The sequence below is a fragment of the Equus quagga genome, chromosome 19 (genome assembly GCF_021613505.1).
Source record: "Equus quagga isolate Etosha38 chromosome 19, UCLA_HA_Equagga_1.0, whole genome shotgun sequence".
Classification (NCBI taxonomy): domain Eukaryota; kingdom Metazoa; phylum Chordata; class Mammalia; order Perissodactyla; family Equidae; genus Equus; species Equus quagga.
In genome coordinates this window covers 16,196,113-16,224,074 of record NC_060285.1, presented here as the reverse complement: position 1 = coordinate 16,224,074, position 27,962 = coordinate 16,196,113, and the positions used below count along the sequence as shown (strand labels likewise).

The following is a 27,962-nucleotide window of genomic DNA, read 5'->3' as shown; positions in this document are numbered from 1 at the left end:
ATCTCATCTAGAGTCATAGCTTTGAATACCATACTTATGCAGATGATCCCCAAATATCTATTTCCAGTCCTGATTTCTAACTCCAGACTTCACCATTTGCCTGTTTGACATTTCTGTTCAGATATCTAGTGAGCATCTCAAAATTGACATCTAAAGTAGAGCTAATAAAGTGACCATATAACACATAATCTATTCTAAACTGAGGCGCTTTTCAGAAAGAGAACAGCACGGATAATTATGTCAGGACAACAAGCATAAAGTGAAATGTCTCCAAGGCTTTCCGATCACGCTTAAAATGAGATCCTGCTCCTTAGATGGACCTGTGATGCTCACCTCATCTTGTGCCACTCTCCCCATCACTCAGTCCTGCCCCAACTGTACTGGCTGCCATTCTTAAACAAACATTCCCATGTGACCTTGAGTAAGTGACCTACCTTCTCTGTGCCCGAGTCTCATCTGTAGAACAGTAAACAATGGTACTCAACTCTAAGGGTTATAAAGCACAACGTGCCTGGCACTTGGTAGATGCTGCATGGAGAGAGGTATCTTTTACTACCCTAAGGAACAGAACAGATCTGGATAGTGAGGGTTACTTGCATTTGCTGAACAGAGTGAAGACATGCCCTGCATTTTTCATAATTTTTTCATCACTTAAGAAAAGGCCATGCACACATAGTGCACAGATGTCTGAGTGTCAGAGTCAATTGTGGTTGTGTATTTGTTACAAAGTTCAAACTCCACAGCTGAAAGTAAGCCAGTCTTTATCTGGATAATGTTTATCTTGGAACAAGACTTAGAAACTTGAAATGCTACTAAAATCAGTACCAACCATCACACATTTGCCCTTTTATGGGCCTGGATTTTCAGAAAGTTTTCTAAAAAGCTGCATTTACTTCCAGTGTATATGAATTAAATCATTTCAAATTTAAAGAATTTTACATAAGTTTTCATAAAAATCCCTAAATTTGTAGTTGGTACTCACTCTTGGCATGTCAGGTAGGGGAGACTTTTCTCATGCCAACTCATAAGCAATCCTTTTTCTATTCACAAGGTTTGAACAGAAGTCAGATCTTAGTAAATCTAGGCTCTGTCATCAGCAGCTGAGTGGCCTCTCAGCTCCAGTTTCCTCACCTGTAAGACGGGGAAAGTAATAAATGCACATAAAAATGTTTCAGGAGATAAAATCGTGCCTTTTAAACAAACTGACCACACAAATAAGCTCTAATTATTCTTGTTGGATGAGTAATACTTGGTTCTCACAGATTCTTTTATTCCAACCAGGAGATGAAATCAGCTTTAGAAGAATGTATTAGAAGTTTGCTAATGTTTCACTGAACACTAAGCCACAGAATTCAGACCACAGTAGAGTGAGGTTTCAGAGCTCGCAGGGAGAAAGAAGGCTGGATCGGCATCCCAGATGAAATGTGTTATCTGAATAAAACGGAGCCATACTTTGAATTAAGGGACTGCACATGTGCGTTTCTTAGAAAATAATACCTCAAAGTCAAAATTACCAACTTTATTTATTTAAAATAATTGCAATTTATATTTTAAAATATAGCAAATGAGTTAGATTATCTACTTAGAGGTAACAAATACAATTCAGAAGCTAAGTAGGTTCTTAAAATTACTGGTGCCTACAAACCTCCTGAGTCACTGAAGTCTTTGCTGCTCAGTTTCACTGCACTGCTAGAACGCAGCATCCGTCAGCAAGCTACTCTTCAACATTTAATGGCGCCACAGGGTTAAATAATGGCCTTCCTTTTTTGGCCTGAATTTTATCAAAGCTAGCTTCAAACTCTTTTCTCGTTCCATTTAGATTTGCTAGATGTCCATCCTTTATTCTATAGCCTAAGGAATTCAGTTTCCTTATCCTGTACTGTACTATCTGTGGCGTTAATTCAAGAACCATTGGTGTCTCTCGTATCTGAGCTATGGAAATTCCTTCTTTTAATAATCCCTGAATCCTCTCTTCCAAAACTGGAACAGAATAATATAAAAGGGCAGGACATTTCAAAACTAGTTGCTTCAGGTCATGATCAGAGCATTTAAAAGCATTTTTAGAGAAGGAAATACTGGTCTGTATATTTCTTGGGCAAAGTTGAAAAAGAAATCCTTTGAGTTTGGACACAAGTTGGAGAATTTCAGAGTTTGTGAAACCTTGCTCCTGGAGAAATTCTAGTGTTTCCCCTATAGCCACAGACGAATTTAACAAAATGAATGGGTTTTGGCTTAATAATTTTAGTAGCCAAACTTTCATGTTGGCCTCAGAGCCACCTAAATTTAGATAACTCTCTTGGAGAATACTTATCATTTGCTTATTCTTCTCAACAGGGTTATGAAAAACATTAGATGCAGTTGTCAAAAATCTGCTAATGACCACATTTTTGAGTCCCAACTCTTGAAAGAACTGAATGTTCAGCTTCCGGTTTTCCTGGTCTTTAACAGTAAAGAAAGATTCTGGAAACTGTTGTATTAACTTGACTAACTCTTCCTCGTTTTTGCAGACCAGCCGCCAGATCTCTCTCTGGGTGTTAACAGCGGTTGGACTGCAGACAATTGCTTCTGGGCAGCGTTCCAAAATACTGGCCACAGCAGTCTCGTCAGCACCTAGCTGTTGTAAAATATTTGCAATTTCTTCAACATAGGTTTCATCCTCCAAAAGAACCCATCCTTTTAATCTGCGAATTTTCCTGATATCAACTGAAAATTTATAGAGCTTTTCCACTGTTCTTTTATTTTCTTTGTTTGACCGATTATCAGTTGTATAGGGGAAGTATGCTAAAACAGGTCTGTATTGTGAAGCTGAGAGCATCCTTCTGAAAGAACACAGCCTGCAGGGCTGGCATCTCCCCAGCAACTTCCACAGCATGCCTGCAGTCCATTGGCTAATTCCCACCGTCCTGGGACTCAGAATGTACTCATCGGACCTGTAGGAAAGAAAACATAAGGGGTGCTGACTTTTAGAACACAAATTCGAGCAATAAGTAGTAAGCATGGAAATAAAATGGATTCAAATTAGGAAAACTACTCATGTGGAATATAAAATATATCATCTGAGACAACTTATGAAGTAATTGTAATATCTCTCTTTACAACTTAGACACCTTGTGTTTTACAAATACATTGTCTATTTGAGGTGTGTGACAACCTTGTGAAGTAGCTACTTCCATTTTGCAGATCAGTGGCAAGACCTCAAAGAGTTCAAAGATTCACAGACTTCAAATGTTATTTTGACACAAATTCCGCTTCCTACAACTCTGATATGTTTCTGTTTAGGAGACATATTACTTATACACACACGGGTTTTTGAAAATGTTTTACATTTTCAAGTTGATGTTTAGCTGAAGCAAATACTTATTAAGAAAGTGAGAGGAGTCATCTCTAATTTTAGAGTAAATATTTTTGCTGAATAACTATTACTCAAATAAGTCAGAAAATGTTTTATTTAAAATGAGTTAATAAATGCATGCTTGTTTTATGATAATTATGTGAAAATCATTTTTTTTTAATCCACAATTAAAATAAGTCTTAGCCAGGCAAAATGAGAAATGCCATGTGACTGCCCCAGTGGAGCCATGGGAAATCATGTTAGCTGTGGAATGGTGACCATCCTTTTACAACAGTCCCCATTTGACATCTTTAGGTCCCTAGAGATGGCTCTAGTGTGCCTGATGCACTGTAGCCTTTGGCACTATTTGATTATATCTCTGGCAATGAAAACATGCCTAGTCAGTTGTTTTAACTTTCAGTACCTGAGAGTGTTAAGTGTCTCAGCCTTGCCACAAAAGTGTGGAGTACTGAGCTATTTAGCTAGTTAGCAGCCAATCTGGAGGTCTGAAGGAAAGCTGAAAAAAGCCATTTCCAATCCCTGCCCCTAATTATGCCCTTGCCATATATGCCAAGGACTACTCTTCACTTTCAAGCCTGTCCTAACTAATGCAAATAAATGATGATTCTCAAAGGAAAGATAACGAGTAACAATGTTCTCATTTTGGTTTACCATCTGTGATAACAGCTCATTGTTAGTGCTTATGGGATCCAAACAATTGTAGGCATAGCTTCTGTTTTACTTCTAGTGGTTCAACCAGAGTTTTCCTCAGATAATTCCTAATACCAGTTTCCCGCAGATAATTACTAATAGCCAAGATGTAAATATCAAAGTATTTTTAAAAATTTCTAAGACGGCCACGGATTTTAAGAGGAAGGAGGAAGTACAGCATAATAAAGGAGCAGGCAGATACAGGGTGGAGCCCCATACCCCCTGTTCGTGGGACCCCACAAGCTCGGGCCGTACACCTGGAACACGCGCTAGAAAGAGCGTGGGCTCTGCTGCCAAAGTGCCCACGCCCAGTCCTGGCTCTAATCACGGGGTCATCTTGGGAAAGTTACTTAGCCTCAGATTAAACAAGTAATGATTAAAACAGTGCCTCAGGGTAAATGTTCAATAAGTATTAATAATAGCGGCAGCTGTAAAATGGAGAGAACAGCAGGTAAACCTTACAGGGATACTGCGAGGGTTAAAATGCATATCAAGTACTTTGCACAAAGCCTGGTAAAAAGTCAGTAATTGGTAGCCATTACTAGGAAATATCTAGAGCCAAAGTCTTGTAGTAATAGGACTTTAAATTGTATTTTAGACAGAAGTACATTCTTTACCAAGGTAACTGAAAATTGTGAAAACTGTCTTTTAAATGCCTTGGTTGTCTAAAATAACTGCTTATAAAAGCAATACATGCTCACTACAGAGAATTTGCCAAATTCTGAAAAGTGGAAAAAGTCTTTCACTCTCTCTCCACCTACAGACGACTGTTCATACTTTGACACATATGTCCAGCCTTTTCTATGCTTCTTGCCCCCTTTATTATGCTTTTTAAATACATAAAGCAAGGCTGCCGTACACATGAGAGTTAGGTTCTGAACTCAGCCTACAGAGTGAAAAGCTGCAAAGACTCAGAATTTTCCTTAAAAATCTTTTAAGCAGGTACCAACACAGTAACAACTGCGTTGTACACGACAGTCCAACAACAGTAAGCCCAGCGCAGCCAGGGGTCCCTGCAGGCTGGAAGAGATTCCAGTGTTTGGCTAAGCACCAGGTGAAGGAGGTGGCTTAGTGTGGGGGTTACGTTACACACATGACAGATCATTAAAGTTAGGACCACGCCGACCACGGCAAGATGCCCCCGCCGGTGAGGCTAAGGGAAAAGCAGGCTGTCTCCCGCCTCCTGCTTTCTCCTGGGTGGACTATCACGTGCTCAGGCGAGCCGCCTGAACAAGGCAGGCTGTCTGTCTGGCTCCATCTCACTCTCTGATGCGCACACACACAACTGACTGCAAAAGTGAAAAGCAAGAATGTTGTGACTCCTCTGTAATCAGCACACCTTCTGTATACAATTTCTTTTCTTCTTTTATTTTATCCACTCTAAATACCTAACCTCGGCATCAAAACCTCTAAACATTTAAAATGAATGCATGATATATGGCACAGATAGACCATAATTTTGTAAATCATTCCCTGATATCAAGCATTTGGGCTATTTGTAATTTTTGCTATATGCTGAATATCTGTCCACATTTCACTTTCTATCTTTGAGATGAATCCCTAGGAGTAGAATTACCGAAGAGGAGATGTGTGAACATTTGAAAAGCTAAGTTGTTAATTTCCCATCCAGAAAAACTATCTCCGCTGACCTTCTCACAAGCAGTATGAGTGATTCTCTCATTAGTTTTAATTTTGATGTGTGAAAAATGAATACAACATTAATTTAACTTCATTTTCTGTTATTATTAATGAGGCTGAGCTTTTCTTAATAAATTATTTTGACCATCTTTATTTCCTTTTGTGAATTAACTATTCCTGCCTTTTGCCTTTTTAAACAGCAATCTTTCTGCTTTTTAAAAATTCTACACCTTTTATGCACCAGATAAAAATTCATCCATATTTCCTTCTATATTTTTGTTTGAATTTTGAAAGTTAGCGCCTTTAATTCATTTGACATTTCTGGTTGTGAGCTGAGAATCGAAACAGATTTTATCAACAGTAGCTAACTCCAAGCAGCATTTGTGAACAATCTTTCCTTCCTCATGACCGCGATGCCTCATTTATCACACGTGAAATGGAGCTTTTGTTTCTGGCCAGCCTCCCGCCTCCCTGCCCTGCTGTTTTGCAATCCCTGAACGACCAGGAGACTAACTTCTGGCCTTTGCTACATACTTGGCTCCCCCGCCAGACCATCCTAAAACAATCTGCAGTCTACTCAGTCTTCCACGTCGCCCATCCACTATGTCTCATCTTCTCAACTCAGACTTCCAGCTTGGCCCCAACCCCATTCCCTCCACTTTCAACCAATGCCCTTGCCTCTAACCTGTACAAAGAAAGGAGAGCACCTCATCACCCCAAACCAACCTTCTGCTGTCTCCCCTTCCCTGCAGTTACACCTGTCATTATCCAGGGTAATCCGTTCCGTGCTGACCCCCTCTGGCCTGAGATCTGGAGAGCCCTTCTTTCTCACATAGTCACTCCTTCAGCTGTCTCCTCCTCTCTGAGGCTCCCACTCTTTACCTCAATGGCTTTTCCTCTTACTGTTGCTCCAGCTAAAACCCCATTTTGCTCTTCCCCTTAATTCTTACAGATCCTTCTTTCTCTCCATTTCCTCTCCTCCTGATACAGCTCCCAATAAAGACAACTTCCATGTGATAGGAGCCAAGGAGTAGTTTTAGTGCCTATCTCCTTTGACCTCTGCAGCTTCCAGCACAGTTGAGCACCTTCTCTGGGAAATGCTGTCACTTGCCTTCCAGGCCTTCCCACCTCGCGGTCCTCCTCCCTCCCACACTCCCGGCCTCCCTGTGCCTGTCTCCTCCGCAAGCTCACCTTCGAAGCATGGTTCTAGACCTCCTCTTCTTACCTCACAGCTTCTGCCAGAGCTCCTGTTCTTTGTCCCGGGCTTCAGTTAACCCCCCTGGGCTTCTCTCCAGCTTCTTCTCAGAATGTGATCTTCTCACCTCCCTGCAATAAACTTTTCAGTGGTGCTTGAGCATAAAGACGTAACGTAAAAATGCCTCACCATGGCCTAGAAGGCCTCTTTGTCTGGGCTGTTGCCACCCAAATCCCCCATCACCCTCTCCCTACGTCAGCCGCACCCACTACCTGTCAGTCTCTGGTGCTCTGTTCCCACTGCAGGATTTTTGAAGACTGAGGGCCGTGCCCCATGCCCAAAATGCTCCTGTCTAACTCCCAGGTCTAAGTGTTCCTTTCTCAGGGAAACTTCCCTGAGCTTCAGGAATAGACGAAGCCTCCTGTCCCCATTATAGGCTCTCATGGCACCATGGACTGCTTCCCCGTGCCACTTGTCATTGCTGCAGGAAGGTCGTGTTTCTCCCCTTCCACGAGGGCAAGACCATTCACCACTGTGATCCAATGAACTGCTTCCTTACCCTTCACCTGGCTGGCATCACTGAGTCCAGAAGGCAGGTGACCTCGTGTGCCTTTCCATAGAACCCTGCTCTTGACCCCACTAGCTCTTCTACTAAAATGTTTCTTCATAGCTTTGGATCACAGACCCATCAGAGAACCTGGTGAGAGCCACAGACTTTCCAAAAAAATAAAGACCCATACTTGTAACATGTTGTGAAAGAATTTAGCAGGACTCATGGAATCCTTGTGGCCCAACTATGAACAAGCTGCACTCGATTTAAGCACTGGGAAGGCAGGGTCTGAGTGCTGTGCCGCCTTATCCCCCTGTAACCGGCAAAGAACCTGGTCCACGGATGAGCAAAATCAGCACTGGCCAACTGGAGCTGAAGGAACGAACCAAGTTCATGAGGCGGCAATGTAGTGGGTAAAATTTTGGGCTGCGTGGGCTTGATTTCTGGTGACTAGTTGTGCTGTGACTTGAGGAAGTCACTTCACCTCTCTGTGCCTCAGTTTGAGCAGGAGGAGAATGGGGACACTACATCCTGGGTGACTGTGAAGATTAAATGAGCTAATACCATCAATCACTTACAGAGTAGTCAGGAAACTCAGTAAATCATCAGAGCAGCCCATTTTAAAGAGGAGGAAACTGATGCACTGCCCAAGGTTACTCGGGGAATAAAGGGCAGACTTTGGATTCAAACCCAACAGCTTGGCTGGAGTCCTGCTCTTAGCCACGTACTCTACGAGCAGTGATGCCCTCGGTAAATGTTGGTTAAATCACAATGTGGGCTATTTTCTGATGCTTCATGTTTCTTAAGCATTTTTGAGGCGTGAAATCCACTTCTGTAATATGCACAGTTTTCATACTTAACACGGTCCCCTCAACAACAGTCGTAATATCAGTTAAGTTGTACTTTTATAATATTTACGATCTGCTGACAGTTTCAAATTAACCTCAACGTTTATAAAAAAGGAAAAACGAGGATCTTGGGGAGCGATCGAAAGCCGCACATCCATCATGTAGAGCCCGCGCTTTTCCAGAGAACCTTCCGACCCGCGGCGCCCCGGCGTCCGCCCGGGCCGGGCAGGCGGAGGCGAGCGGCCGCGGGGGGAGTCGGGCTCCGCGGCGTGCGGCCCCCGACCCCGCCTCTCGGCCGGGGACATTCACTCCCAGGGGCGCAGGAAGGGAGCGACTCACCTGCTGGCGGCCGCTCCGTGCCAGGCGCAGTGAGTCCTGGGTCCCTGGCTCCGTCCTTCCGCCCTCCCCCGGCCGAGGCTCCCCGTGGCCCGCCGTCTTCTCAAGGTGTGACAACAGGGTCCACGTTCCCGGGGCCCGGGTCCCACACGGCCCGCGAACTTCCCTCAGCAGCGCGGACCAAGCCTCCAGACCTTTCGCCCGCATCCGATCAGAGCACCGGAGATCCGCGAGCCCGCAGACACGCCCCCGCAGCCTAACGCAGCCAATCAGGGCGCGGGACACAGGTTACGTAGGCTACGTGACCCTCCCGACGCCGCGGGTCGGGGCGGCGGAGGCGGGCCAGCGTGGGACTCAGCTTTCCAGAGAATAGGGCGTCGTGCCAGCAATTGCTTCAGGGATTTTCACACTCTTTCCTTCCCAGCATTTTAGAAAACTGGAGTTTCAGTCGCTTTGTCACTTGGGGAGTGTCACTAGCCCGTAAGTAAAAGGTAGAAGTAACTCAGACACCGCTAAATCTTGAAGCTGTAGCCGTTCAGAATTCCCAAAGTGATTCACTAGGTAAAGATCTAATTTACAATGTAGTTAAAAAAACCCAGAACTTCTTTGGAACATATCTAGCCTTCCTGCTGCTGCCCCTCCCCCACCCCCGCCAGCTGTCAGCGACAGCGTCTGATTGGTCTTTAAAAGCCTCCCTCTTTGCCACCTTCACCTAAATACTCGCCTTTTGTGATGAACCGCTAAGCGGTTTACAGTCTAATTATGACCTGTGATGCCCGACCTCATAAAACAAATCAGTTTTTCCTTAAAGCCAGGTTCAATGCTTGTCCCATTTATTCTCACATTTATCATCCAATCAACTAATATTTATGGCATGCCTGTTAAGTGCCAAGCATGTGAAACAGCAACGAGAAGACAGCGGTGGACAAGACAACAGGGAATCAAGTACATTTCCCTGTCCTGATGGAGTTTACACTCTAGTGGAGGACAAAGACATTGACAACCAGTAACATGATTAATCGCAACTAGAGTTAAATGTTTCCAAGGACAGGGTGCCCTGACCCTACCTAGTTGTCCTAAGCTTGTGTGTGGAGTTGGAGCCAGGACACTGTGATTTTCCCAGGCTGGAGGTCCCCGCTTCGTGTGTTTCGTAGCACGCTGTGCACAGTTCTAACACAGCCTTAACACACTGCCCTGTAATTCTTCCAGACAGCCCTCTCACCTTGTGGAGTGAACTTGTGGATACTGAGAATTTATTTTCCTATGAACAATGCTTGGAATACGGTAGGGACTCAGGAAATGCTAACGAAATCTTTGAGTCTACCCTAAGTACCCAGTTTGTGCTCAGTAGACTTTGAGAGGGACTGACACTTGCACTTTAATTCTACGAGTGTAGCAGCAAGAATTGGGGCTCCTTGTCTGAAGATCAACTTTGATCTCCAGGATACTCTAGAGTTAACTGAGTAGCTAAGGTATATGAGGTAGGGAAGTGCTTGTCCAGCAACCCGTCTCTCTCTGAGTTACCCTTCTACAAAAGCCCTAGTATTCATGGATTTATTGCACACTCTTTCTTGAAATACAAGGATTTTGGGTCCAGACCAACCAAAGTGTGTCACCTGCATTTAGGAAGAGAGAATAGAGTAGGATACAGAATAGAGAAGGAAGTTAAGGAAGGTAAACTCAGCCTTAGGACTGCATGCTGCAACCGCTGGTCCCTAGGGTTATGGCAGCTTGTACCAGGACTCCACATAATTGTGCGAGGAATGACAATACATTTGACCCTGGGCATTGCAGTCAAAACTTGAAACTGACCAACTCAGCTATGCCAACTATATTAAGTAAATGCTACCCAAAGATTTTTCCATCCCAAATATTTAAACTGTGCATTTCTAGGACCATACAATCAGAAAAGACACTTGGATGTAGAAATGGGGGAAAGAACCTAGAATTATGCATACTATCTACAAGAAAATTACAAATACATGTTTAAAATTGTGGGAAAATGCTGAAGTTATATATGAGATGCATTATTTTAAGTGAATGAAAAACATAACAACTTCGTATAGGTTCATTCAAAAGCTTGGTTCTCTCAATTCACTTTTTCCAAGTTGCCCCCATAGTTTTTGGCAGTAAGAGTTCATGAAGTTTTTGCTGAATGAATAAAAAGTCTTAAATCCCTCAACCATTGGTAGGGTTTTTAGAACACTAACCCTTCTAGTTAGGGGGAGTCCCAGTGTTCAAACACAATGCACCTGCTCAGCTGGAGCACACTGACACTGAGAGAGAGGGGATTCTTCTTAGTCACAATTTAGACGAAACTGAAAAAGCTTTCTGTAAAACCCTAAAAAACAAAACAAAATCCCCCTACATTTAAAAGTAAAATATCAGTGCCTATGCTGAAACTGTTCTTTTATTAAAATATTTATTTGCATTAAAACTGAATCTTTTATTCCCCTAGATAGTGATGGTAAATCCCAGGTCTAAGAATTTCTTAATTGTGTACAATAAAATCAGGCCCACAGAGTAGGATATGAAGTACAGGTATCATGAAGAATGATGAAAATATTACTCCTTATTAACAGCAGTGAAAAAAGATAAGGCACATTTTTTTCTTTTCTCAATAATGGAATTTATTGATCACTATTAACTCATTATCCAAGATACTTTATAAAATGCATATTATCTAAAAACACGTTTCTGAATTTTTGACTCAAATTTATCTTGAGTTACCTTTAAATATAATTATCACACTAAACATCTATCACTACGAAAGAAGGGAAAACAAAAAGCCACTGACTATAATTCCAAGTGGCAAGAACTAGCTTACTAGAGGACAGAAAGGGATAACAACAATAATAGTAATAACAATTATGGCAGCTAGCCAGAGGTGCAGCGCACAGCTCTGCAGACTGTGCACTACACAACCCAGGGTGCTGCACAGCGTGGCAGCCCTGCAGCCAACACTGAACAAGTATCCTACCACACGCCAGGAACTGTTATGAGCATTTCATATGTAGTATGAAACACATACTACTCTCACCCCCATTTTAAAGATGGGGGGAAAAAAGCACAAAAGGTTAATAACCTGCCTAAGATCTCAAAGCTAATGAGTGGAAGAGCCAGGCATTTGACTCCAGAGCCCAGACTCTTACCTGTTATCCCATGCTGACTAACTCATAGTTACAAGCCCAATTACTTGGAAAAAAAAACTTTGTTTTAAATCTTTCTTATAGATAACTTTATATTTAAAAGTATAAAAAGCATTTAGAAAACAGTATTCTTATTTGGAATAATTTTGAAAAATATTATTTTACTAAATATATGGTAGCTTCTCCTTCATTCAGAATGGTGACATGTGGTTTACAGACTCGGTTACTAACTTATAATCACATCTCACATAGCGATGCTCTCCCCGTACCTAAAACAAACAAATTTTAAAAAGAAGAAGAAAAAAACCAACCACCAAGTACACAAGGTTCCATATATGCGTATACTTTAATAACAAGGTCACTGTAGCTGGAAATGAACAAGGAAAAGGAGACAGAGAACTTGACACACGATACTTCCACAAGTTTGGGTCAAAAACAGGCAGACATGAAGCTTTAATAACATATTTTCTGTGTTAACAGAGGCTATAACTACCAATTTTGATTACGCATATTTTCTAAAACATTATTATCAAAGAGTGAAAAGTGAAATACAACAATGATGTCAAGAAAATTCTGTCCTAAAATTTTAACAAAGTCTTTTAAGAAAGTCTAAAAACCTCCTATTTTCCCACACTGACTCTCAAAACTTTGATTTTTATATTAGTATATCAGCTTGCCACTTTAACTTTCACCATACATGAAAAATTATCAAAAATATATTGATGGATCTATACTAATTGTGATTGCCTATATTTACATTAAGCAAATTCTTTTACCAAGTTCTTTATATATAAATAACCATCTGTCCTACGTGAAATTCATTAAAAAGTTAAAAACCACACAAATGTCAATAGAAACAATGCATTTCAAAATGTAACTGCTTTCCATCAATGAAGAATATTTTAAAATAATTTAACTGAAAAAGTATTGAATTCCCCCAATTTCAGCTGCAACAGTATTCCTCCTGAATGTTTTCTGTGATTTAAGGGAAAAAAAAAACACTGAGTAAAGCTTGATTGCAAGGAATTAAATGATAAAAATTTGATGAGTGTTTACTGATCTTCAAGAAATTTACAGTCTAATTTGGTTGGCATTAAAAAAAACTAAGTCATAACTTTTAAGATGTAAACAGTTTAACAGAAAAAACAAAAGTCTTTAAAAACTGGCAAATACACTGTATAAATACTTTTAGCGTAAATTTAAATCACAAAACAGTATCCAACTGAACTGAATACAGGCATGGTTTTTTGACATTTCCAAAAAGGCCCAACATTTTAAAAGACTTCCAAACTGGAAAGAATTTAGATTTTAGAGGTATCACAACAGACAAAAGAAATTTATAAACACTTAAGAGGCAAAGATGTGGGGAAGTTCACAAAGGAATCATATTAATGCCACTAAAACTAAAAGGTCACATTAATTGTTTTAGACTCATGGTCTCATAATAAGGAAATGAAAATGTCTTTTTCTGCAAAAAAACTTGCGTACAACACCATAAGCTTTTCACATTTAAAGATCATCGATTAGGAGGCTCAAAACCGAGTGCCCCTTGTCCAAGACAGAGGCGTTCTCTCATCTAAGAATTAACTGATTTTGTAACAATCACTGAAAAATGTATGCCTCATACTCTCTGGTTTGAAAATACAGATTAGCTCCATTTTGGAAATTATCTTAACTTATGTTGATTACACACTCCACTAAAGCAAAAAGAAAAGCTCTAAAATACTTACCTAAGTAGTGCTCTGTCGCTGGACTTTAGGGCCGATACCCTGCGTGTCGTCTTCTGGACCGGGGCGTTTCCCACTGCTGAGACCAGGGCCCAGGGAGCTTCTTCCTGCACATGTAAAAAATGTATGTTTAAGACAGAAAAGGTGAAAAGCACAGTACTCTTGAATGCTTCTTTCTTACCTTGCTTTAACAGGTGAGTTTGCTGACTGTCCCCATGAGCATAATGTAAAATCCCACTCCCTTGAGAGCAACCTGTTAGCATTTAAAACACAGTGAAATTACTTAAGACAAATTCCAAGTTGTGTGTATCAAGACCACAAATACAATTTTTAGCATCTGTATTTAGTATAGTATTTGCATGACTATGCTTGTTAGGACTAAATCTCAATTCTTCATATGAACCCAAAATCACATGCCCAAATAAAACGGAAATTTAGGCTCACAGAAATGCTGACTGCTCAAAGGCAAAATCATTGATAATCATTTTCTGAAAAACATTTTTTCTCATGTTTCTTTAGTCTTCTTTAATCTGGAACATTTCCACAGGTTTTCTTTGTCTTTTATTACTTGACAGTTTTAAAAATATACAGTTTTTAAATGGGACTTTCCTTATTTTGGATTGGTCTGATGTTTCTTCATGCTTAGATGCATGTTATGGATTCTCAACCAGAATACTGCATAGGGATGTTGTGTCCTTCTCAGGACATTACATCTGGAGACACATGATTTCTATCTGCCCATCACTGGTGACCATCTTTTTTTAATTGAGGTCACATTGGTTTATAACATTACACACATTTCAGGCGTACAGCATTCCATTTCCACTTCTGTATAGCCTATATCATGTTCACCACCCAAAGTCCAGATGCCATTCACGGTCACACACATGCGTCCCTTTACCCCTTTAGCCCTCCCCCGCCCCTTTCCCCCAAGGTAACCGCCAATCTGTTCTCCGTATCCATGTGTGTGTTTGTTTATCTTCCACATTCAAGTGAAATCATAGGGCATTTTTCTTTCTCTGTCTGACATTTTTCTTAGCAAAGTACCCTCAAGGTCCGTCCACGTTGTTGCAAATGGCAAGATTTCATCTTTAAAAAACGTTTCTTTACCGGATGACAGCAATTAGACCACGAAGGCAAAACATAGTGAAACAGGGAGGTATACATCTTTTCTTCACCTCTTGTCCATCTATTCTACACTCTTCCCTCAGCGCCCACCGAAAACACGTGTGCTTGGAGACGAGGGAATGCAGGCCTGCCAGATGAGGGTTCAACAAGGAGGAGACACAGACCAGGCCAATGTGGCAATTACCTAGCCTGAGCAATTATATCAATCCTTCTAAAAAGAAATCATGTTACAGGGGAATGTGGTGGCCCAGAAAAGTAGGTTTTAGAAAACATTTTTATCACTCTGTCCAGATTATGGAAAAATGTGAGCATTCTAGCCCCTAGAGACATCACCTCGTGGGCTGAACAAGACAATCTACTTATTTTTATTGTAGTTTCATGCTTATCAAGTTCCTCTGGATAAAGAATTCAGCTTTTCACGTACTCAAAATTGAGAAAAGCGAATGCCCTCATCAGGAATGAGGCGTTCTATTGTTGGAAAGGGGTATCTCCACCACAAATTAATAAACTAGTGTTCTCTGTAGATATTTTAATCCCTATGATTTTTAAATTTCTAGTCTGTCCTTCACAGAACGGCCATCTCTAATTATACTGAAAACATTCCGTTTTTGGACTTGTGAGGCTGCGGGTCAGACTCTGGATTGCGGCGGACCTGCCACTGAGCGTGGCTCCTCAGCCTCGCCATCAGCAGGCCTCCCTTAATAGTGACCCTGTCATTACGCAGTGGTTCACACTATTCACAATTTCACACAACGGGAATGTACTTGATTCTACTGAATTGCACATTTAAAATGGTTAAAGTGCTAAATTTTGTTATATATATTTTACCACAATTTACAAAACTTCAACAAGTACATTTTCAATTATCGCATTTATTCATATCTTACACGTTTGGTGAGTGCTCGCTGATGCTAGCGACTATACCAGGTACTGGGGACAGAAATATCAAGAAGACATGAAGTCGGTTTTCAAGGCTTACAGTCAAGTAAGAGGAGAGAGACGTAAAACCACTAAATACAAAGGCGCTGGAACGGGAGTCGGCACAGGATGCAGTGGGCAAACTGAAGGAGGAAAGGTCAACTTTACCAGAAGATTCACAGAGGTGGCCCTTAGGCCAAGTCATAACTAGTCACCTTAGTTTCATTTTCCCAATTCCACCACTCTATTCCTCTTCTACTTCTAAGATAAATGAGAATAATCTTATAAACAAAACATTGAATGAAAGCAGCAAGACAAAGAATTAATACAAACTATATGATTCTATGAAGTTCAAAAACAGGCAAAATTATAGTATTAGAAATTAGGAGAGTGATTACCTTTGGGGAGGAGGGGGGAAATTAATAAGCTCAGTAAATATATTAGGAATTTCCTTAAGGTGGTATTTTATTTCTTTAGAGAGCTACATGATAGGCAGGCACTTAAGATCTTCCTGAGTCCCTAAATTCATGTATATCTCTATAGCCTGTAACTTCCCTATAAAATGTATTAAATTATATTTTCATGAGAATAAAAGTGTAAGAGACGAGTAAAGAATGGAGCTTTGCTGATCCATTGGCTTATGACTAGCTTACCCATTCACAAAAATCACAAAACTCCATATTCATATGTCTTCAGGGTCATTACAGCAGTTAAATTTCAAAGATGTGAATCTTACAGTGAAATCAACTTTAAAAAAAGTATTTCTTGCTTAAAAAAAAACCCTCAAGTTTTTTTTTTTTAAACTTTTTTCTTAATGCTTTTTTTTTTTGGTGAGGAAAATTGGCCCTGAGCTAACATCTGTTGCCAATCTTCCTCTTTTTTTTTTTTTCTCTCCCCAAAGCCCCAGTACATAGTTGTATATCCTAGTTGTAAGACCTTCCGGTTCTTCTGTGTAGGATGCTGCCACAGGGCACAGCATGGCTTGATGAGTGGTATGTAGGTCCATGCCCAGCATCCGAATTGGAGAACCCCGGGCCACTGAAGTGGAGCATGCAAACTTAACCACTATGCTACCGGGCTGGCCCTACCCTCAAGTTTTATAACGGCAAAAAGTTTATATGATCACTTTCCCCTTATGTTATGCTGTTAATGGCACCAAAAAGACTCTTCACTTATGAAATTCTAACTTGAAGATACTGTGGAGGGAAAATTGCATAGAAATACACCGAAATTTTAATAGTGACCTGTCTCTATTGGATGGAATTGTGGGCGATTTTTGTTCTTCTGTTTTTCTGAATTTTCTAAATTCTCTAGAATGAATAGTTTTGTTTTCAGCAGTTTTCAGTTATAATTTACATATCATAAAATTCACCTGTTTTAAGTGTATAATTTATTGATTTTTAGTAAATTTACAGAGTTGTATAACTATCACCACAATCCAGTTTTAAAACATTTTCAGCATCCCTAAAAGATCTCTCATGCCCATTTGCATTCTTTCCCCATTCTTACCCCTAAGCCTAAGGTAACCACTAACCTACGTGGTCTCTTTTAAAGTCATGTCCTTTCTGGATAGTTCATATAAATGGAATCATGCAGTATGTAGTCTTTTGTGTCTGGCTTCTTTAACATATTTTTGAGGTTTATCCATGATGTAGCATGTATGAGCATTTTGTTCCTTTTTACGAATAATACTCCCTTGTATGGGTATAGCACATTTTGGCTACTATGAATAAAACTATTATATACATCCACATACAAGTCTTTGTGTAGACATGTTTTCATTTCTTTTCGATAGATACTTAGGAATGGAATTTCTGGGTTGTATGGTAAATTTATGTTTGGCTTTTTAAGAAACTGCCAAACTGTTTTCCAAAGTGGCTGTACCATGTTACATTCCACCTCTCAGCAATGTCTGAGTGTTCTAGTCTCTTCACATCTTCCACAACACTTGTCATTGTCTGTCTTTTTTAATAAAGACACTCTAGGGTGTCACAGGGTAACCAACCGGTCCCAGTTTGTCTGGGACTCTTCAGGTGTTAGCACTGAAAGTCCTGTGTCCCAGGAAACCCCTCAATCCCAGACAATCAGTAATAGTTGGTCATCCTAAGTGGGTGTGAAGAACTGTCTCATAGTGGTTTTAATTTGCATTTCTCTAATGACTAATAATGCTGATGAACAGGTATTTTATAATAGAAAAAAAATAAATAAACTAAAACACATTACTATAGTAAACAGATTGTGGTCTGTTGTATTATAAGAACACAAATCCTTCAATACATCTATGTATACTTCTTCCTTTCCTGGCACAAAAAACTCTATAAAAACCAGAGGAGCAAAATGCAGTTGATGTTGCAGAGATTAAGAATTTTCCACATTCAACTCAAAACTTAAGAGAAGTCATAAAGACTCTTGCCCTTTGGTATGCCTTGTGAGACACTATAAAAGCCTACAGACAGCATGAGGTGAGGGCATAAAGCAAAGGGATATGCTTCAGAAGCACGTAAGTCCTTCCAAATGGAGCAGAAACCCGAGGGGAGAAATGTTTAGCAGCACAGTCTAAATCCTAAGGATCTTGCCACAATCGCTCCCATTTCCAGGTCTCCAATACTCTCTCCTTCATCTGCCTACCCAGATGCTACCCACCCCACCATCTTCCAAGAATGTTTCCCTAGTTCCTTCAGTTCTCAGTGATCTCTCCTTTTTCTCCTATTGCATGTGGAAGCAGCATCTTACAATATCACTTTTTTCATTTTTGTTTCCCTTCTACCCTCCCAATGAGGCTGTAAGCTTATGTAGCTTCTATGTCTTTTGAAAGCCTCACAGCACCTAGCTACAAAGTGTATTACAGGCAAAAATTTACATGATTAGAGTCATTTCAAGATTTATTAATTCTATTATATCATAAAATGCCATGTTTATAAATTCGTGAAGCAAAATTATTCCAGTTTAACTTGCTAGCATGACTAGTTTCGCTGGTAACTCCAAAAATGGGTACAGATTTGGGTAGACTAAGAAGCAGTGTACCATCATTATCCGCAAGCCAGGCACTTGGAGCCTGTTGCTTTCCACCTCTCTGTTACCTGCCTGTTTTCTTAGGGCTTCAGAGAACCTCTGTTCCTCATACTCGAGAGAGGGCAGAAAAGGCAGGCTGTGAACTGAACAAAAGATCTGACAGAATTTTGAAATGATACTTCAAAATTGTAGGAGTTTACTCCAAACTGTAGAAAACTCCAAGAAAGAACATTTCTGAAGTATACTGCCCACAATGACAATATTTGACTGCCAGGTGAAACATATTCCAGTAATAAAATGTTTTATCTTATAAACACTACGTATGGCTTCACATTTGCATGAGAGGCCCAGAGAAACAGGAAAGAGCATGAACTTTAGGACTAGTCAGACTTGAGCTGAATCTTAGTTCAAATACCTACTAACTGTGGGATCTTGGTTAAGTTAGCTAACCTTTTTAGGCTTATTTCCCCAATCATAAAATGAGAATCCCACTACTACCTCCTCAGGTTATTGTGAGAGTGTGGCAAAAATCCCCTCGTACTGGGCACAAAGTAGGCAGTCACAAGGTGAGTGCCTTTGTTCTTTTCTCCCTGAGCCAATTCTTGGAGGATGCTCTCAAAAGGATGCAGGATATTTCTGAATTCAGAAAGGTTCAGTTTTTGAAAGCTTTTATTCTTAACATCAACTTTGAACATTTGACTTAAAAAAACTAAGCATTCCTCCAATGCGACCCTGCTTTTAATCAAGTTAATTAGCTTCATACTATTTTTGCTTACAGGCTTTGAAAACTGGTAGAAGGATTCAAATTTCCAATAGATAGTGACTTCTTGACATTATTAATATCACATGTTGTTAAGAATATATGTGGCAACTAAATATACATATCATTACAGACCAGATTTTATAAGGAAAAACTCATGTGCAAAAGGACTAGAGGCCCTGTGCATGTGTATGATAAATGTCTTGGCCATGCTCACAGGGCCAGTGACCTTCTTAACTAAATACCTTATAGCTGATATGTACCTAACAAGAATAATGAGAACTCTGAAAATATGATACTTGTGTTTCATTTTATCCTTAAAATTGCTCTCCTCATTTATTTCACGAAAAGGTCTTTACCGTGACCATGTAAAGATGCTTTCCATCTTGAAAAAGTCACTAATGGAATAAAGGAATGTGTGTGTGTATGCACATGTACAAAGAACCTATAAGACAAATTTTAAAGATAGATTTTTAAAAAATATATTATGATGAGGTTCAATAAACAATATATTTGCTTATTAATCTCTTCATGTTACTAAATGCAGAAATTTCCTTTTCACTTACTTCCACTGCTGCTACAACCTGGGATATTTTCTCCAGGAGAATACCCCATGAGGCCTCCATTCCCGTTAGGATTAGAAGGCACTGATGCAAGAAGACCTAAAGGGAAAAAATTTCCTATTAAATTGTGATCAAGATCAAATTCAAGGATAGGTACATAAACAGCTGCCAAAGAAACAAATCAAAGGCAGTTACTGACATACCTAATCCTCTATATCGTGAAAGCTGCTGATAGATCTGTTTCATCCTCTCGATATTCAAACGGCTTGCCTCAGCATGGTTCACCATTGGTTTAGGATAGTTAACTCCTATCAAACATTTGGCTACCTTTTGGATACCTTCTGGTGCATTCCAGGGATCATAGATATATTTTGCAGGAAAGCCTCTTAGGACAGGCAAATAACGCCTTTTTGGGAGAAGGAATAAAAATTATTAATAAAATGAACTATAAGCAAATTATAACAAATTATTTATTAGCTATGAATGACCAAAATCAAATCAATAGCATTTAAATGATTTCTTTACCCTTCTCCTCATCTGTGCTGCCCATTGTGAGTGGGGAATACTTTAAGCGTTGCTTAAACATGAAAAGCTCTTCCTGGATTAGCTATTCCAAACTGAATAATAATCACCCTTGATTTACCTGATATAGTCTCCATTTGGATCTGTTCTCCTACCAAAACCAACAGGGCAATAGCAGTGAAAAAACTGTTGGAAAAAGGAACTACAAGACAGCCACATCCAACTTCCAGCATTTATGCTCCAATCCGCATCAAGCAATAATTCTTCAAATACCTTCAGAAGTAACAGCAACCAATTAGTTTGCACACACACAATTCTCAAAGCAAGCATTTTCCAGGTCTCTGTGAGATCCAAAGTCAAGGCAAAGAAAATCTAGCACAGAACTGTAAAATTAAATATTCCAAAGTGAGCTTTCTTGCTCACGTTTTGTTCTGCAATGAGTTATTGCAGGGAAAGAAACATATCAGCAACATAAGTGGATTTCTGAAGGGAATTTACCTTTCTAATCTTTGCAGTTTTATCGGCGGGGTGGGTAAAAAAATTACTCAAGTCACTGATTTAAAAAAATCAGATGGGATAGGAGGAGATTAAAAAAATGGAAGAAAAAAACAGTAAACACTTTCAACAAAGCAAAACTGCTACCAAAACATAAATCACCAACAAAAACTTAGAAGCTTGGTACACTGGCCTACATAGCGGGAGCACCCAAATACAAATGACCTTTAAAAATGCACTAGCAGTATAGAGTTTAAGTTTTGAATTCCTTGATCCATAAGGGAAATAGAATTTTAAAAAATTATTTATTTTTATTTATTTATTTTTTGCTGAGGAAGATTCACCCTGAGATAACATCACTACCAATCTTTCTCTCTTTTTATTTTTTGTATGTGAACCACCACCACAGCACAGCCACTGACAGATGAGTGGTGTAGGTCCATACCTGGGTACCAAACCCAGGCTGCTAAAGTGGAACACACTGAACTTAACCACTAGGCCACCAGGGCTGGCCCTAAAATAAATTATTTTTTTATAAATTCATTAAGTGTGTGCTATACATCTACTTCACGTATAAGCCTGTACTAGAAAATAAAGGAGATCCAAAAAAACACAGGATCAGAAATGGTCCTTGCATAGAAGAAATTATGATCTAGACAGAAAGATAAAACACATATATTTAAAGTTCCGTTATATATAACCATAAGATGATGTCACGAGATGTAGCATGCTTCACTTTACAAAACAGTATTCCTCAAAAGCTGCGATGTTCAAGTGAGGGGAAATAATTTATATTTTAAATTGTATAATACAAATTCACTATTTCTAAGAACTCTTGGGTGAATCCTTTTTGGAACAGAAATGATCACTATAAATATATTGATCCAATAAGTCCAGAGTATTAAATCTTACAGTTCTCTTGATGGTTAGGCTGGTTTAGCCACCGAAATGACTTTAGGTTAATCAAACCAGTTTCCATCATTTCTCCTGTCTGATATACAATTCTGCTCTCCGAAAGTGTGCCTGTACCATGGGAATTAAATGCTTTACCAGCTGAAAAACTAGACTATAAATGAATCTACATAATAGACAACTTCTAGAAATTGTTTTAATAGGTATAGAGTCCTTCAGAATAGGACTATGCTCCATGAGTTAGAAGAATACTTACCTTCATTCCTTCCTCCCAACTAATCCACAGGTCACCCCGTGTCAGGAAGCAAGCAACTGCATGTCTGGCTAGATGGTGAATCCAGCCCTCCTGCCGAAGCTGTGTCATGATGGCGTCAATCCACGGAAAGCCTGTCCGGCCTTCCGCCCATTTCGCTAATGCCTCAGGATTCTTATCCCAAGGAATCTGAACGCAGATGGGGTTTCCTTCCATTTTATCAAAGCGTGGATTGTTTGTTGCTGCCGTGTAGAAAAATTCACGCCATAACAGTTGCCCATAGAGGGAAAGGGGAGGGGAACTGTTCTTCTTTACCTAAGATTAAAAAGCAAAGAGGTATTCTCAGCAATTTGTACAAAAGTATTCTGCAAAATAAGCTCCAGTTCCAGACGATACCTTTCTGTAGAGGTCTGTTAGTCTGAAGTAGAACAGTCGACATGACAAACACCCAAAGCGGAGATACGGGCTGAGTCCGGCAGGGCTGGCAAGCAGGGAATTCGCATTCATTCGAGGCCTTTCGAAGTTTGCCACCCAAGCCTGAAAACACACAAAGAGATTCCTCTAACTAATTGCCTTTTCCATTTTAAAAGTGTTTAAAACAGACTTTTCAAAAAAGTCACATAGTTCTTGGGGAATAAAATCTTATTATCCCAACCACAAATGACATGTTTTAATAAAAAATAAGAAAGGATAAAAGTGAGTATTCTTTTGTTTCAGCCATCCTCATGCAGCACATACTCATGCGAAAGAAATTACCTTTAAACTCCTAACACAAGGCTGAGAGCACCTTCAACCTGTCTCTCTGACATTGAGGTCAAGGTGAAACAGAAGAACTCTATCCTGGTTTCAAAGTTATGGTCATCAGATACCAGCTCAGACAGAAAGCATAGAAGAAGTAGTATTGGTAGTAACTAAACGGGAAACAATCAGAAGAGGAGGGGAGACGGTATTTAAATGAAGAGAGAGTTGTTAATTTTCAAATAATTAGGTTTTTTTGTGCTATTTTAACTATTTCTCTCAATCCTTTATTTCAACTGTCTATTTTTTGTTTTTAACAAAGAGTGAAATCATTTTTAAAATGCCAGTTTGGAAATATGAGCATGATCTCCACTATCATACTTTTCTTTCCAAATGCCTTTCCAAACGTGTAAGTGCTTCAGTCTCTCCACCCGGCCACACTGCAGAGGGTAAGCCATCTGTATCAAAACCTAAAAAAGAGAGAAAAGACAAATATCACTCTTCTGGAACTAAAATAATTTCTATTTAACCACAATAATTGGGAGAAAAAAATTACTTTTCAGAAAAATTGACAGTAGCACAGAAATGAATTGAGGGCCCTGGGTGGGTCCTCACATAGAGAGGATGTGGTCTCTGTTGTTTAGGATGTACATCTCAAGGTGGTAACAGATAGATCACATATTTATAGAACATATAAATACAAAGATATTTCACTTCTTAGTTTGAGTTTCTTTTCTTTTTTCTTCTTTCTTTCTTTCCCTCTTAACACAAAAGACCTTACATGTCAAAATAAAAGTAAGATTTTCTGAATGATTTATTAATGCGTCAGCTCCACAGTTATTACCATTTACACCCACCTAGTTCTTCCAGTGAAGGGACTCCATATTTCTCATCATGGTCATCAGACAGAGGAGTTGTACACTTTTCTAGCACTTCGGAAGTAATTGTCTCTACTGGTATCTCCAGTGGTTCCATTTTGCTGATGAGAGTCTGGAATCTTTTATAAGTAAGAGGTGGCTGTCCACCATTGAGTTCTATGATCCTATTACAAAAGTTAGTAAAGTGCAGTTAGCATAAAAAAATGACACTATATTTTGATTGATAAGCTCTGAAAAGGCTTAAAATCAGAAAACAAAATTAATCATTTAAGACTTGTAGGAGAATATTAGCTTCTTATATGACCGGGAAACTTAAAATGGTTAATGAATCTAAAAATTATTCTCTTAATTTTCTAGACATCTGCTAGATGTCCAAAAATACAGTATGCAAATACCAAAACCTTTAAGACAAAGGGTACAAAGTACCTATGAGGGGAAAAAAACAAGTGGCTAAATTAGCCTAAAGGCAATAATAAAAAAATAATATACATGGAAATGTAAAAACATGTTACAACTCAGCTCAAAGAATCTCTTAATCATCGATAAAAAGTAAACCAGGCCAATATTACATCAAGGAGTAATCAGCAAGTCTCATTAATTAGGATTCTATATTACTACAGTGATAAATCACTCACTATTTTCTATTGTGCTCATGACTTTGTTAAAAATGTCATCATATATATTTTATATTTACTTCTGATCACTGATTGCCTCAATCAAGTCATACCAAAAAAAAAAAAAGATCAGGCTTGCCAATGGTATTTTGAATTAGGCACTATTTGAGAATAACCAATTATTCTTTTTGATTAAGGCTATTCGCTTAGCATTTAGCCTTAATAAAGAATTACTGGCAAAATCCAACTCCATCATTTTATAGACCAAAAACTGAAGCCTACCAAGAGAGTTAAGTTAACTAGTCAAGGTCACATAACATTGATGAATAGCAAATCAAGGTTTCCTTAATCCAAATACAGTACATTTTTCATTATACCACATGTAATTATGTATCAACTGTATGTGCAGAAAGTAAACACCATGAAAGCTATCCTCTCTGCTTTTAGTAATTTTGCTTTGGTATAATACGTGGAGTTTACACATAGAGTCATAATGAAATTTGTCAATTGTAACCATACTGCAATGATACTACTGAGGACACTGCTAATTACAGACAGAGGCAAAATAAAAACCTTAGAAGAAATGTTTTCTATATGTTACATTTTTTATGATAAATATATGGTAAATACTCACATTTTACCCAATAAATAATCCAATTTTATGCGTAACAGAGTCTCCCACTTAGAAGCAACTGGTCTTATCCTGTTTTGCCTCGTCCTTGCTATCAGCTCCCCAAAGTTAAGAAAACCGGTAAACCAGAAGGAAAGTTTATCATCAAAGGATATATGACTTCTGGCTTAATACCAAGAAAGACCCTTGCCTGAATCAAACTATGATTTTTTGACACAGTTGGAAAAGTGGAATAAAATTAATTAGTTTGTCATGTTATTTACAGAATTAGCTTTATTAACTGGATAAAATCTGTAAAGAACTAAAAAGATAAAATAATTTAAAAGGTACATAAATTATAAGATTTCAGCACTTGTAAGGACAACCACATGCCAAAAGTTAATAAATTAATGAATCTTATGAACCTTTAAGACTCACATCATACAATACTTACTAAAATTAAGTTTGACCACAGGATCTTTGCTAGACAAAGCATCACCAAGGACTGATATTTCAAGAAATACACTTTGAGAAATAAAATATTACGCTATTGTTCAGAGGACTACAGCTATGCAAAGTAATATTATATACAATTTGCATCTGGACTTAAAATCCAGATAGACAAGATATACACACATGAAATAAAATAACTTAAGACAATCATATAAAATGTATCAAAGAGGTTTATGGCTATGTATCATATAAATTATAAATTAATATTGCTAAGAGCCCAGAAAGGCAAGACTACAGTAGGCTGACTTAGAATAATCAAGGGAAATTTTGTGATACTCTTAATAGTTTTGAAACTGAAATTCTGAGTATTTTTTTTTTTTTTTTTTTTTTTTTTTTAATTCTATGATGGATTACAAGCTTGTGAAATTTCAGTTGTACATTTTTGTTAGTCATGTTGTGGGTACACCTCTTCCCCCTCCGTACCCTCCCCCCACCCCCCCTTTTCCCTGGTAACCCCCGATCAAATCTCCTTCTGAGTATTTTTATCTTTTGCACTATGTAATTTTGGTATCTGTCACTGAGTAAATAAAAATCACAACAGTTAAATAAAATGCTAAGGGTATGATATATATTCATTTAATTCTCTATACATAATCTATGATGTATAGATGTATATATTGCTATTTCCATTTTACAAACTTAACTCCCACAGGCTAAAACCTACTTGTCTATGTACTTAACACCACTGAAATGTACACTTAAAAATGGTTAAGGTGATGAATATCATGTTGTGTGTATTTTACCATAATAAAAAACAGAAGGAAAAAACTTACTTGTCTAGGTCATATAATGTATGTGAAATTCGTACAATGACTTCTACTCCAGCTTCAGTAGCCAGTTTCTTAATAGCCGCATCTCGTTCCTTTCCAAAGGGCTCAGAATCATACTCAATTGAAAGTTTAGTAATGTTCCATTCCTAAAATAAGAGAAATGGGGGAAAACGTACACAAATTTTAATAATTACTTTTTCTATTATAACACCACAGTCTGGAAAAAAGTGAAAAGCTTGAAATCTACATATCAAATGATTATACATAAATCAAACCTTGAATATGCAGGAAGAACATGCACAATTTATAACTTCAAAAATATGTAAATAAGAAATGTATACTCACTACATTTCAGGCATTGTGCTAGGCATTAGACAATCTACCAATACGCTTAAAACCAGTGTCCTCTACTAAACGTGTCTGCATAGCACTTCACTTTTTCAAGTAAGTTACACTTACATTATCTCATTTGCTTCTCAAAACAACCCGCAGAGTTTGGCACTTTTGTTGGTATCTCGATTTTTGAGATTAGGTTATTTAAAAAATTTAGAGACTTGCCCAAATTCACAAAGAGCTAGAATACCTAAACTTGGAATCTGCTGATTCCAAGAGTTGGTCCTCGACAAACCTTTGATGGCTAATGCGGTATACGCTGCTTTGCTGCGGTACTCTGTTTATGCTTTATTTGTGATTACCAAAAGATGTTAACTGTAGAAAATATGCAGATAGCAATAATAATAGCGGCTGTCTATTGAGTGTCGGGTGCGATAGAAGAAGCTCTGCACATCCCCTTATAGTGATTTTCAACGAGGAGACTGCGACTGAAGGAAATGAAGCGATCTCCTAGGCGAGCAGTAAAGTTGCTTCAAATTCTAAAATCGACAGGTGATTTATCTATCTTAATTCTACCGTTATTTAACTGACTATATGGTAACACACTGTCATTCTCCAAACTCCTACAGATCAGACAAGGGCTGTTCCCAATGATGGTTTTTTTTTTTAAAAAAAAATTGCTATTATAAACCTTGCAGTGTACATCTTTATCTTTATGCATACATCTTAAACCTTTTGGGGCAATTGTCCTATTTTTTCCTAGAAATAATTCCTTGAAAAACAATTAATGGATAACATAAGCACATTTAAAATTTTGACAGACCCTGTCAAATTTTCCACCAAATATACTGTTTTAAAAACCACTAATATGAGGGTCTGGCTGGCGGCATAGTGGTTAAGTTTGCACACTCCACTTTGGTGGCATGGGGTTCACCAGTTCGGATCCTGGGCACAGACGTACACACCACTCATCAAGCCATGCTGTGGTGGCATCCCACATAGAAGAACTAGAAGGACTTACAAGTAGGATACACAACTATGCACTGGGGCCTTGGGGAGAAAAAACAAAAGAGGAAGATTGGCAGTAGGTGTTAGCTCAGGGCCAATCTTCCTCACCAAAAGAAAAAAAAATTAAAAATAAAAAAATAAATGAAAATAAAAACCAGTAATACACACAGTATACACAGAAAAATAGTATCTCATTTAAAAATTTTTCCTTTCTTGAAAGCCCTGAAGAATGCATACAAAACTGTCAATAGCTGTTACCTTTCAAGAGCAGAGTAAATAAGATTATTTTTTATTTTACACACTGTTGCATTGTTCAGAATTCTTAGTACTATCATGTACTGCTTTTGAAACTTAAAATGAAAATGAAAATAGGAAAGCATTATATTCCTTTGTTTTATAGTGAGGCAGTATAGAGTAGTAGTTATTAAAAAACACAGCACCTGAAGTTAG

The 27,962-nt window shown here is 38.7% G+C and overlaps 2 protein-coding genes across 6 annotated transcripts in view; both read right to left on the bottom strand.

Annotated features, from left to right (window-relative positions):
* Positions 1-1,504: 1,504 nt before the first annotated feature.
* On the bottom strand, positions 1,505-8,845 carry MTERF2 (mitochondrial transcription termination factor 2). 5 transcript variants are annotated; one of them, XM_046646762.1, is made up of 3 exons: positions 8,613-8,845; positions 6,872-7,016; positions 1,505-2,930 (listed from the first exon to the last, which is right to left on the bottom strand). In XM_046646762.1, exons 2-3 carry the CDS (start codon positions 6,880-6,882, stop codon positions 1,715-1,717), a joined length of 1,227 nt encoding a protein of 408 aa, XP_046502718.1. In that variant the 5' UTR covers positions 6,883-7,016; positions 8,613-8,845; the 3' UTR covers positions 1,505-1,714. The 5 variants fall into 5 exon arrangements, with proteins under 5 accessions (XP_046502718.1, XP_046502720.1, XP_046502717.1 ...); XM_046646764.1 differs by having other exon boundaries at positions 6,906-7,016; positions 8,613-8,844; XM_046646761.1 differs by having other exon boundaries at positions 6,872-7,006; positions 8,613-8,844.
* A 2,409-nt stretch (positions 8,846-11,254) lies between these two features.
* The window catches only part of CRY1 (cryptochrome circadian regulator 1), a 93,573-nt gene continuing 76,865 nt past the window's right edge, over positions 11,255-27,962 (bottom strand). The window contains exons 3-13 of the mRNA XM_046646592.1: positions 26,175-26,317; positions 23,644-23,828; positions 23,168-23,256; positions 22,445-22,585; positions 22,052-22,363; positions 20,510-20,661; positions 20,070-20,272; positions 19,870-19,965; positions 13,667-13,738; positions 13,489-13,592; positions 11,255-12,733 (exon numbers count right to left, since the gene is read on the bottom strand). Coding sequence (XP_046502548.1) covers positions 13,489-13,592; positions 13,667-13,738; positions 19,870-19,965; positions 20,070-20,272; positions 20,510-20,661; positions 22,052-22,363; positions 22,445-22,585; positions 23,168-23,256; positions 23,644-23,828; positions 26,175-26,317 — 1,497 coding nt within the window. The 3' untranslated portion in view covers positions 11,255-12,733. The remainder of the gene's footprint in view (positions 12,734-13,488; positions 13,593-13,666; positions 13,739-19,869; positions 19,966-20,069; positions 20,273-20,509; positions 20,662-22,051; positions 22,364-22,444; positions 22,586-23,167; positions 23,257-23,643; positions 23,829-26,174; positions 26,318-27,962) is intronic.